The 13,166-nt window shown below is 47.3% G+C and overlaps 1 protein-coding gene across 5 annotated transcripts in view; it reads right to left on the minus strand.

Annotated features, from left to right (window-relative positions):
- TSNARE1 (t-SNARE domain containing 1) overlaps positions 1-13,166 on the minus strand; it is a 364,151-nt gene that overhangs the window by 178,016 nt on the left and 172,969 nt on the right. For all 5 annotated transcript variants that reach the window (XM_056522868.1, XM_056522867.1, XM_056522866.1 and 2 more), the window contains exon 9: positions 9,593-9,754. In XM_056522868.1, coding sequence (XP_056378843.1) covers positions 9,593-9,754 — 162 coding nt within the window. The remainder of the gene's footprint in view (positions 1-9,592; positions 9,755-13,166) is intronic.

The raw sequence follows: 13,166 nt of genomic DNA on the forward strand, positions 1-13,166 counted from the left end.
ATCTCATTATCATTAGAGGGCGGGGTCAGTAGACATATTATTATTAGAGGGCGGAGTCAGCAGACATCTCATTATCATTAGTGTCTGTAGATTCATCAGCAGAGGATGGAGGATTTCTGACACCTCTATATACTGCTAAACACTACATTCTATTCCTGACCCCCCCCCCCCCCCCCCCCCCGTATTATGGACAATCTTCTATTAGTTTCTATTAGCATAACAGATCTCCTATTTGTTCTCTTATGATGAGACGACTCTGATCCTCTTGTCCTAGTCTATACGGGAAAGCAAAATAGTAAAGTGCAGCTCTGGATGTTACTTGAGGCGGCGTGACTAGCAGGGGGGGCCCTGCAGCCCGACGAGCAGGGGGGCCCTGCAGCCCGACGAGCAGGGGGGCCCTGCAGCCCGACGAGCAGGGGGGCCCTGCAGCCCGACGAGCAGGGGGGCCCTGCAGCCCGACGAGCAGGGGGGCCCTGCAGCGTGACGAGCAGGGGGGCCCTGCAGCGTGACGAGCAGGGGGGCCCTGCAGCGTGACGAGCAGGGGGGCCCTGCAGCGTGACGAGCAGGGGGGCCCTGCAGCGTGACGAGCAGGGGGGCCCTGCAGCGTGACGAGCAGGTGGGCCCTGCAGCGTGACGAGCAGGGGGGCCCTGCAGCATGACGAGCAGGGGGGCTCTGCAGCATGATGAGCAGGGGGGCTCTGCAATAAGACAAAAGTCTCGTGCCAGGGGTCACACTACGCACCCAGCTCGAGCAATATAACAATGCCAATGGTTGGTAGTTCTGCCAGGCCAAAGGGCATTGCACGGAGCGCTGACTTTCCAGGAACAATTAATCCCGCAGGGACTGGATAATGAAATTATTCGGCTATGAAGCGGCGACCAATATAATAATCTGACGGTGGCCTCTCAGAGGGGCCCCCTGGAGGTCACAAAATTGGAAACAGCACAACAATCTCTCTAATATATTATCTAGTAAATTGAGATGACTTCAGATTCTACTCTACTGAAGTCATTGATAACGTCTGTGTCCTAATAGAGCAGTGCTGCAGTATAAAGAATTAAGAACAGAGCAGTGAGTCTCTAATGAATGAGGAGGAGGGAACCCGATTATCTCACATTGCAAAGACAATGCCGCTTAGCCGCTGCTCAGAGCTGTGCACTAATGGAGCAGAGATGCAGTGTAAAGCATTGCAACAAAAGAAGCTGAGACTGACGACATAAACGGGCTTAGGACCAAATCAAGCTCCTTTATTTACTTTATTGTTTCCCTAGGAGGGGAAGGGTTGTTATCTTGGGAACTTTGGGACATATCAGTTTTCTATAGGATTTTGGCCACAATTTTAACGGGTGACCTCAGTTTAGATAAATCTGAGTATATATGCAGTTCTGGAGGTGACTGGGGCATAAGACAGGACATTTCAGGAGAATTGTGACTGCTGCTCTGGAGGTGTCTGGAGTATAAAACATGATATAACAGTAGAATAATGAGTGCAGCTCTGGAGGGGACTGGAGGATAAAACATGATATAACAGTAGAATAATGAGTGCAGCTCTGGAGGGGACTGGAGAATAAGACATGATGTAACAGTAGAATAATGAGTACAGCTCTGGAGGGGACTGGAGGATAAGATATGATGTAACAGTAGAATAATGAGTACAGCTCTGGAGGGGACTGGAGGATAAGATATGATGTAACAGTAGAATAATGAGTGCAGCTCTGGAGGGGACTGGAGAATAAGACATGATGTAACAGTAGAATAATGAGTGCAGCTCTGGAGGGGACTGGAGAATAAGACATGATGTAACAGTAGAATAATGAGTGCAGCTCTGGAGGGGACTGGAGAATAAGACATGATGTAACAGTAGAATAATGAGTGCAGCTCTGGAGGGGACTGGAGGATAAGATATGATGTAACAGTAGAATAGTAAGTGCAGCTCTATCCAGTCAGGCTTGGAGTTGAAGTTTTGCAACAGCTGGAGGTGCACAGTTTGAAGACCATTACTATAAATACCAATAAGCCACAAAGCATCTACGGGGCCCCCTACTGACTACAGCGAGTATCACATCTTTTGCAATATTTAGTTTTACTTTCCAAAACTTTCTATCCCTCCCCCCCCTCAATTCCTTTGCCTCTTGAGAGGGGGCGGCAGGATCTGAACCACCTCGCGGATAGATTCAATATTGCTTGTAGATTGAATTTGGGATTCTCCAGAGCTGTAAATCTACCGATATTGAGGCTGTGACACCGGCCGTTCGAAAGATGTCCCCGCGCCGCACGTCCTGGATTTTTTGGCAATGGAATCAAAGAGAAGATAAATGAACCTTACTCGAGGTCTGAGCAGGTGGAGGGGGTGCAGTATAGGGGGCCGCAGGAATGAATCAATCTGCTTTAATGACGACATTAAATCCGGAGCCATGAAAAGTCATCGCAGCAAATCTCTGTAATATTGTCCCGTCCGCCGCACGAAATCAGGTCTAGGAATGAAAACATATGGACAGTGATTTGTAACCTGTTGATCTCTAGCTGCTGCAAAACTACAACTCCCATCATGCTGGAGAGACCCAGGTTGGGAAACAATGGTCTATAGCAGTGGTCTCCAACCTGTGGACCTCCAGATGTTGCAAAACTACAATTCCCAGCATGCCCGGAGGTGTATAACTACTATATATCCTGATCCCATAGAGATAGCAGCAGCAGCAGCAGTATACAGATAGAACTGGAGGGAAGGTGTATAACTACTATATATCCTGATCCCATAGAGATAGCAGCAGTATACAGATAGAGCTGGAGGTAGGTGTATAACTACTATATGTCCTGATCTCATAGAGATAGCAGCAGTATACAGATAGAGCTGGAGGGGAGGTGCATAACTACTATATATCCTGATCCCATAGAGATAGCAGCAGCAGTATACAGATAGAGCTGGATGGGGAGATGTATAACTACTATATATCCTGATCCCATAGAGATAGCAGCAGAAGTATACAGATAGAGCTGGAGCGGAGGTGTATAACTACTATATATATTCTGATCTCAGAGATAGCAGCAGTATACAGATAGAGCTGGAGGGGAGATTTATAACTACTATATATTCTGATTCCATAGAAATAGCAGCAGCAGCTGTATACAGATAGAGGTCGAGAGGAGGTGTGTAACGAATATATCCTGATCTCATAGAGATAGCAGTAGTATACAGATAGAGCTGGAGGTGAGGTATATAACTACTATATTTCCTTATCTCATAGAGAGAGCAGCAGTATACAGACATAGCAGGAGGGGAGGTGTGTAACTACTACATTCTCTGATACTATAGAGATAGCTGCAGCAGTATACAGATATAGCTGGAGGAGGTTTGGAACTACTATATACCCTGATTCCACAGAGTAACAAAACACATGGATGAAGCTGTGTCGGAATGAAACATTTGGCGCTGTAGGAATAGTTCATAATATAACCTTAATATTAGGATCCTGCAGAGCACTTTTGTCACCCAGTCAGCAATCCAAGGGTTAGAAAACCTGCGCCCAACATTCTTTCTTCATTGTGAAATCTGCTGTGACTAGTGGACGGTACAGATCCATCATGGGACTTGTAGTACTACATAAGATTAGTGGATGAGGTTGTAGCTTCCGTCACGTACCGAGATACGAAACAACATACGAAAAAACTGTCAGCTTTCTCCCCCCCCCCGCACTAACTAGTGGTACTGGCTGGTAGTGCGGGGGACGCTGATCAGTTTGATGCCTACCGTGACCGGATCCGCCACACCGTTCTGCCGTAACCTTCTATTTTCGGTATATGCTAATGAGTTGCTAACTGGCACTCTGATGTCAGTGCCGCTGGCCGCAGCGCCGCTTAGTTCATCAATATTCCTCCCCTCCCTCCGCCTCTCCCTCTTCTCCCCGCTCTGTAATGAATAGAGAGGGCAGGAATATTGATGAGCTGGGCGGCGCTGTGGCCAGCAGCACTGACGTCAGAGTGCCAGTTACCCCGGCTGATGGCAGTTAGCAACTCATTAGCATATACCGAAAATAGAAGATTACAACAGAACGGCGTGGCGGATCCGGGCACAGTAAGCGTCAAACCGATCGGCGTCCCCCGCACTACCACTGGTTAGTGCAGGGGGAGAAAGCGGAGTTTTCCTTTTTTTTTTAAATAAAAAAATAAAATAAAATCCTGGTGACACCTGCCAGTGATATGACTCTTACACTAGTGATACTGCTATTAGTCTGGTGCCAGATGCCAGTGATATGACTACAGCCCGGTGCCAGATGCCAGTGATATGACTACAGCCCGGTGTTAGATGCCAGTGATATGACTACAGCCTGGTGTTAGATGCCAGTGATATGACTACAGCCCGGTGCCAGATGCCAGTGATATGACTACAGCCCGGTGTTAGATGCCAGTGATATGACTACAGCCTGGTGTTAGGTGCCAGTGATATGGCTACAGCCCGGTGTTAGGTGCCAGTGATATGGCTACAGCCCGGTGTTAGGTGCCAGTGATATGACTACAGCCTGGTGTTAGGTGCCAGTGATATGTCTACAGCCTGGTGTTAGATGCCAGTGATATGACTACAGCCCGGTGTTAGGTGCCAGTGATATGACTACAGCCCGGTGTTAGATGCCAGTGATATGTCTACAGCCTGGTGTTAGATGCCAGTGATATGACTACAGCCTGGTGTTAGATGCCAGTGATATGACTACAGCCTGGTGTTAGATGCCAGTGATATGTCTACAGCCTGGTGTTAGGTGCCAGTGATATGACTACAGCCTGGTGTTAGGTGCCAGTGATATGGCTACAGCCTGGTGTTAGATGCCAGTGATATGACTACAGCCTGGTGTTAGGTGCCAGTGATATGACTACAGCCCGGTGTTAGATGCCAGTGATATGACTACAGCCTGGTGTTAGATGCCAGTGATATGACTACAGCCAGTTGTTAGATGCCAGTGATATGTCTACAGCCTGGTGTTAGATGCCAGTGATATGACTACAGCCCGGTGTTAGATGCCAGTGATATGACTACAGCCCGGTGTTAGATGCCAGTGATATGACTACAGCCTGTTGTTAGATGCCAGTGATATGACTACAGCCTGGTGTTAGATGCCAGTGATATGACTACAGCCCGGTGTTAGATGCCAGTGATATGGCTACAGCCCGGTGTTAGATGCCAGTGATATGGCTACAGCCCGGTGTTAGATGCCAGTGATATGTCTACAGCCCGGTGTTAGATGCCAGTGATATGACTACAGCCTGGTGTTAGATGCCAGTGATATGTCTACAGCCTGGTGTTAGATGCCAGTGATATGACTACAGCCCGGTGTTAGATGCCAGTGATATGTCTACAGCCTGGTGTTAGATGCCAGTGATATGTCTACAGCCCGGTGTTAGATGCCAATGATATGACTACAGCCTGGTGTTAGATGCCAGTGATATGACTACAGCCCGGTGTTAGATGCCAGTGATATGTCTACAGCCTGGTGTTAGATGCCAGTGATATGACTACAGCCCGGTGTTAGATGCCAGTGATATGACTACAGCCTGGTGTTAGATGCCAGTGATATGTCTACAGCCTGGTGTTAGATGCCAGTGATACGACTACAGCCTGGTGTTAGATGCCAGTGATATGACTACAGCCTGGTGTTAGATGCCAGTGATATGACTACAGCCTGGTGTTAGATGCCAGTGATATGTCTACAGCCTGGTGTTAGATGCCAGTGATATGACTACAGCCTGGTGTTAGGTGCCAGTGATATGACTACAGCCTGGTGTTAGATGCCAGTGATATGTCTACAGCCCGGTGTTAGATGCCAATGATATGACTACAGCCTGGTGTTAGATGCCAGTGATATGTCTACAGCCTGGTGTTAGGTGCCAGTGATATGTCTACAGCCTGGTGTTAGATGCCAGTGATATGTCTACAGCCCGGTGTTAGATGCCAATGATATGACTACAGCCTGGTGTTAGATGCCAGTGATATGTCTACAGCCCGGTGTTAGATGCCAATGATATGACTACAGCCTGGTGTTAGATGCCAGTGATATGACTACAGCCCGGTGTTAGATGCCAGTGATATGACTACAGCCTGGTGTTAGATGCCAGTGATATGACTACAGCCTGGTGTTAGATGCCAGTGATATGTCTACAGCCTGGTGTTAGGTGCCAGTGATATGTCTACAGCCTGGTGTTAGATGCCAGTGATATGACTACAGCCCGGTGTTAGATGCCAGTGATACGACTACAGCCTGGTGTTAGATGCCAGTGATATGACTACAGACTGGTGTTAGGTGCCAGTGATATGACTACAGCCTGGTGTTAGATGCCAGTGATATGACTACAGCCTGGTGTTAGATGCCAGTGATATGACTACAGCCCGGTGTTAGATGCCAGTGATATGTCTACAGCCTGGTGTTAGGTGCCAGTGATATGACTACAGCCTGGTGTTAGATGCCAGTGATATGACTACAGCCTGGTGTTAGATGCCAGTGATATGACTACAGCCTGGTGTTAGGTGCCAGTGATATGACTACAGCCTGGTGTTAGATGCCAGTGATATGACTACAGCCCGGTGTTAGATGCCAGTGATATGTCTACAGCCTGGTGTTAGATGCCAGTGATATGTCTACAGCCTGGTGTTAGATGCCAGTGATATGTCTACAGCCTGGTGTTAGATGCCAGTGATATGTCTACAGCCTGGTGTTAGATGCCAGTGATATGTCTACAGCCTGGTGTTAGATGCCAGTGATATGTCTACAGCCTGGTGTTAGGTGCCAGTGATATGACTACAGCCTGGTGTTAGATGCCAGTGATATGACTACAGCCTGGTGTTAGATGCCAGTGATATGTCTACAGCCTGGTGTTAGGTGCCAGTGATATGTCTACAGCCTGGTGTTAGATGCCAGTGATATGTCTACAGCCCGGTGTTAGATGCCAGTGATATGTCTACAGCCTGGTGTTAGATGCCAGTGATATGACTACAGCCTGGTGTTAGATGCCAGTGATATGACTACAGCCTGGTGTTAGATGCCAGTGATATGACTACAGCCTGGTGTTAGATGCCAGTGATATGTCTACAGCCTGGTGTTAGGTGCCAGTGATATGACTACAGCCTGGTGTTAGATGCCAGTGATATGACTACAGCCTGGTGTTAGATGCCAGTGATATGTCTACAGCCTGGTGTTAGATGCCAGTGATATGTCTACAGCCTGGTGTTAGATGCCAGTGATATGTCTACAGCCTGGTGTTAGATGCCAGTGATATGACTACAGCCTGGTGTTAGATGCCAGTGATATGACTACAGCCCGGTGTTAGATGCCAGTGATATGGCTACAGCCTGGTGTTAGATGCCAGTGATATGTCTACAGCCCGGTGTTAGATGCCAGTGATATGTCTACAGCCTGGTGTTAGATGCCAGTGATATGACTACAGCCCGGTGTTAGATGCCAGTGATATGACTACAGCCTGGTGTTAGATGCCAGTGATATGTCTACAGCCTGGTGTTAGATGCCAGTGATATGACTACAGCCTGGTGTTAGATGCCAGTGATATGGCTACAGCCTGGTGTTAGATGCCAGTGATATGTCTACAGCCCGGTGTTAGATGCCAGTGATATGTCTACAGCCTGGTGTTAGATGCCAGTGATATGACTACAGCCCGGTGTTAGATGCCAGTGATATGACTACAGCCCGGTGTTAGATGCCAGTGATATGACTACAGCCTGGTGTTAGATGCCAGTGATATGGCTACAGCCTGGTGTTAGATGCCAGTGATATGACTACAGCCTGGTGTTAGATGCCAGTGATATGTCTACAGCCTGGTGTTAGATGCCAGTGATATGACTACAGCCTGGTGTTAGATGCCAGTGATATGTCTACAGCCCGGTGTTAGGTGCCAGTGATATGACTACAGCCCGGTGTTAGATGCCAGTGATATGACTACAGCCTGGTGTTAGATGCCAGTGATATGGCTACAGCCTGGTGTTAGATGCCAGTGATATGACTACAGCCTGGTGTTAGATGCCAGTGATATGTCTACAGCCTGGTGTTAGATGCCAGTGATATGACTACAGCCTGGTGTTAGATGCCAGTGATATGTCTACAGCCTGGTGTTAGATGCCAGTGATATGACTACAGCCTGGTGTTAGGTGCCAGTGATATGTCTACAGCCTGGTGTTAGATGCCAGTGATATGACTACAGCCTGGTGTTAGATGCCAGTGATATGTCTACAGCCCGGTGTTAGGTGCCAGTGATATGACTACAGCCTGGTGTTAGGTGCCAGTGATATGACTACAGCCTGGTGTTAGATGCCAGTGATATGTCTACAGCCTGGTGTTAGATGTCAGTGATATGACTACAGCCTGGTGTTAGATGCCAGTGATATGACTACAGCCTGGTGTTAGATGCCAGTGATATGACTACAGCCCGGTGTTAGGTGCCAGTGATATGTCTACAGCCTGGTGTTAGATGCCAGTGATATGACTACAGCCTGGTGTTAGGTGCCAGTGATATGACTACAGCCTGGTGTTAGATGTCAGTGATATGACTACAGCCTGGTGTTAGGTGCCAGTGATATGACTACAGCCCGGTGTTAGGTGCCAGTGATATGTCTACAGCCTGGTGTTAGATGCCAGTGATATGACTACAGCCCGGTGTTAGGTGCCAGTGATATGGCTACAGCCCGGTGTTAGGTGCCAGTGATACGGCCCTTAGCTTGTTGGCATCAGCCAGAAATATGGTGCCGAGACTGGAGTCTGGCATATAACAAAGTAGCCCTAAATCTAGTGGCAGCTGCCAGTGACATGGACATAAGGCTGTGTCGGCTGCAGGTGATCATCCGATTCCAGAGGTTCCATGGAAGTCTACAGGACCTTTGGGATTGGAATGTGTCTGATTTTGACTCAATTCCCAGACTATGAGATTGTTCAATAAGTTTTAAGGGGTACTACGGTGGAAAAAAAATAATAATAAATTCAAATAAACTGGTGCCAGGAAGTCTAAAAGATTTGTTAATTACTTCTATTTAAAAATCTTAACCCTTCCAGAACTCATCAGCTGCTGTATGCTCCAGAGGAAGTTGTGTAGTTCTTTTCTGTCAGACCACAGTGCTCTCTGCTGACACCTGGAACTGTCCAGAGTAGAAGCAAATCCCAATAGCAAACCTCTCCTGTTCTGGACAGTTCTTGACATGGACAGGGGTGTCAGCAGAGAGCACTGTGGTCAGACTGGACAGAACTGTAATTTACCAAAACATTGAAAAATTTGAACTCAGATCTTTGCCCCATACCCCTGCACTAGTCCGGCCCATACCCCTGCACTAGTCCGGCCCATGCCCCTGCACTAGTCCGGCCCATGCCCCTGCACTAGTCCGGCCCATGCCCCTGCACTAGTCCGGCCCATGCCCCTGCACTAGTCCGGCCCATACCCCTGCACTAGTCCGGCCCATACCCCTGCACTAGTCCGGCCCATACCACTGCACTAGTCCGGCCCATACCCCTGCACTAGTCCGGCCCATACCCCTGCACTAGTCCGGCCCATACCCCTGCACTAGTCCGGCCCATACCCCTGCCGCAGTACAGCCGATGGATCACATACCTCAATTTCCTTTATAGCCTCTTCCTTCTGGCGGATCTGGTCAAGATCTTCCTCTGTGATCTCAGACAGGTCCTGGCTCTGACTCTGGTTCTGCCACTGTTCATCACCACCATTGAAGATCTTTTCATCGTCCGCAATATCAGAGAAGGGGGTCCGAGGGCTCTACGGGAGCAGAAGAGAAAACAAGGCCGGTTATAACCAATGTCCATACAACCCAGGAGAACAACAAGAATTAGGCCTTAAGTATGTAAAGCTTTACATCAATGTTTTATCTACAGAGACAACAATGCATATGGTGGTGATGTGTGTGTGTGTGTGTGTGTGTGGTGACGTGTGTGTGGTGACGTGTGTGTGTGCGTTCGTGTGTGTGGTGACGTGTGTGTGTGCGTGCGTGCGTGCGTGGTGACGTGTGTGTGTGCGTGTGGTGACGTGTGTGTGTGGTGACGTGTGTGTGCGTGGTGACGTGTGTGTGTGCGTGTGTGTGTGCGTGTGTGTGTGTGGTGACGTGTGTGTGTGTGTGGTGACGTGTGTGTGTGTGTGTGCGTGCGTGCGTGTGTGGTGACGTGTGTGTGTGTGTGTGTGTGTGGTGATGTGTGTGTGTGCGTGTGTGGTGACGTGTGTGTGTGTGTGTGTGTGGTGACGTGTGCGTGTGCGGTGACGTGTGTGTGTGGTGACGTGTGTGTGTGCGTGTGTGGTGACAAGTGTGTGTGTGTGGTGACGTGTGCGTGTGCGGTGACGTGTGTGTGTGTGTGTGTGTGTGTGTGGTGACGTGTGCGTGTGTGTGTGTGGTGACGTGTGTGTGTGGGTGCGTGCGTGCGCGCGTGTGTGTGTGTGGTGACGTGTGTGTGTGCGTGGTGACGTGTGTGCGTGGTGACGTGTGTGTGTGTGCGTGGTGACGTGTGTGTGTGTGGTGACGTGTGTGTGTGTGTGGGTGCGTGCGTGCGCGCGTGTGTGTGTGGTGACGTGTGTGTGTGTGCGTGGTGACGTGTGTGCGTGGTGACGTGTGTGTGTGTGCTTGTGTGTGTGTGTGTTTGTGTGTGGTGACGTGTGTGTGTGTGTGTGTGTGGGGGGGGGGCATTGGAACAATGTTGGATAATTATAAAAAAAATAAAAAGTAAACATCGGGTGTCTGTGGTGCCTGCAACTAGTTACATGGTCCTACACCTGGTGCCTGACACTATATACAGTGGGGCAAAAAAGTATTTAGTCAGCTACCAATTGTGTAAGTTCTCCCCCTTATAAAGATGAGAGGCTGTAATTTCCATCATAGGTTATAACCTCAACTATGAGAGACAGAATGAGAAAAAAAATCCATAAAATCACATTGTCTGATTTATAAAGAACTTATTTGCAAATTATGGTGGAAAATAAATATTTGGTCACCTACAAACAAGCAAGATTTCTGTCTCTCACAGACCTGTAACAACTGGGGTACTCCCGTGGACATTTTTTTTTTTTTTTTTTTTTTAAATCAACTGGTACCAGAAAGTTAAACAGATTTGTGAATTACTTCTATATAAAAATCTTAATCCTTCCAGTACATTTTATGGGCTATATACTACAGAGGAAATGGTTTTCTTTTTGTATTTCACTGATGTCACGAGCACAGTGCTCTCTGCTGACCTCTGCTGTCCATTTTAGGAACTGTCCAGAGCAGCATATGTTTGCTATGGGGATTTTCTCCTGCTCTGGACAGTTCCTAAAATGGACAGAGATGTCAGCAGAGAGCACTGTGGTCATGACATCAGAGAAATCCAAAAAAGAAAATAATTTCCTCTGTAGTATATAGCCCCTAAAAAGTACTGGAAGGATTAAGATTTTTTAATAGAGGTAATTTACAAATCTGTTTAATTTTCTGGCACCAGTTTCTTTAAAGAAAAAAAAAAAAATAAATAAAAAATAAAAAAATTATATATATATATATATATATATATATATATATGTAATGATAATAATGTTTTTCAGTGGAGTACCCCTTTAAGAGTCTCCTCTGTCCTCCACTCATTATCTGTATTAATGGCTCCTGTTTGAACTTGTTATCAGTATAAAAGACACCTATCTACAACCTCAAACAGTCACACTCCAAACTCCACTATGGTCAAGACCAAAGAGCTGTTGAAGGACACCAGAAACAAAATGCAGTCCCAGACATGTCCCCTCTAATTAAGCCAGTACATGTCCGGGCCCGTCTGAAGTTTGCTAGAGAGCATGGATGATCCAGAAGAGTATTGGGAGAATGTCATATGGTCAGATGAAACCAAAGTAGAACTTTTTGGTAAAAACTCAACTCGTCGTGTTTGGAGGAGAAAGAATGCCGAGTTGCATCCAAATATCCCCATACCTTCTGTGAAGCATGGGGGTGGTGTTTTGGGGCTGTTTTTCAGCAAAGGGACCAGGACAACTGATCAGTGTAAAGAAAAGATTGAATGGGGCCATGTATTGTGATATTTTGAGTGAAAACCTCCTTCCATCAGGAAGGGCATTGAATATGAAATGTGGTTGGGTCTTTCAGCATGGCAATGATCCCAAACACACCGCCCGGGCAATGAAGGAGTGGCTTCGTAAGAAGCATTGAAAGTCCGTGTTGCCCAGTGACAGCCCCAAAACATCACTGCTCTAGAGGAGATCTGCATGGAGGAATGGACCAAAATACCAGCAAGAGTGTGTGAGAACCTTGTGAAGACAGAAAACATGTGACCTCTGTCATTGCCAACAAAGGGGATATAACAAAGTATTGAGATGAACTTTTGTTATTGACCAAATACTTATTTTCTACCATAATTTTCAAATAAATTCTTTAATAATCAGACAATGTGATTTTATGGATTTATTTCTCATTCTGTCTCTCATAGTTGAGGTTATAACCTATGATGATAATTACAGCCTCTCATCTTTATAAGGGGGAGAACTTGCACAAATGGTGGCTGACTAAATACTTTTTTGCCCCACTGTACATGGTCCTACACCTGGTGCCAGTAGCTACTTCTATCAACCTACGCCAGGTGCCAGCAAGTAAAGTGATAAAGCTCTTGGTGAAGATAGGGCCCTATCACTGGTGCCAGTGTGTAAACGTTTTAGTCTCGGTAATTTCCAGACACAGACAGCAAGCAGATATATTGAAAATGGAGAGGACGTGAACATTTTTTTTTTATAGTGTGCAGCCGTGACCCGAGATAATGTGCAGGATTCAGCCTCCGCCTGGCATCCTTATCCCCGTCCTCAGGAATGCCACATTGCCGGCTGGTAGGGAGCGGTGACTGGCACCTCCGATACATTGTACAATACACAACATTTAAGCTAATTAAACAATTAAGTCTGCAGGGACCTTTTAGCGTTTAATCCACACAAAGCCGCAATCTCCCCGTCCAAGTTTTGCTGTAATTAATGGAGGCTTTGTGCAACGTCTAAGCTACCGGAGAGGAGAGCCGAAAACTGGGTGATCCTCCAACAAATAAACAGGAGGGAAGGACTGAAGAGCTCAGCATGTCCTGTATATATGGAGGCCACACAGCAGAGCTCAGCATGTCCTGTATATATGGAGGCCACACAGCAGAGCTCAGCATGTCCTGTATAT

This window comes from Hyla sarda, chromosome 5, assembly GCF_029499605.1.
Source record: "Hyla sarda isolate aHylSar1 chromosome 5, aHylSar1.hap1, whole genome shotgun sequence".
Lineage (NCBI taxonomy): Eukaryota > Metazoa > Chordata > Amphibia > Anura > Hylidae > Hyla > Hyla sarda.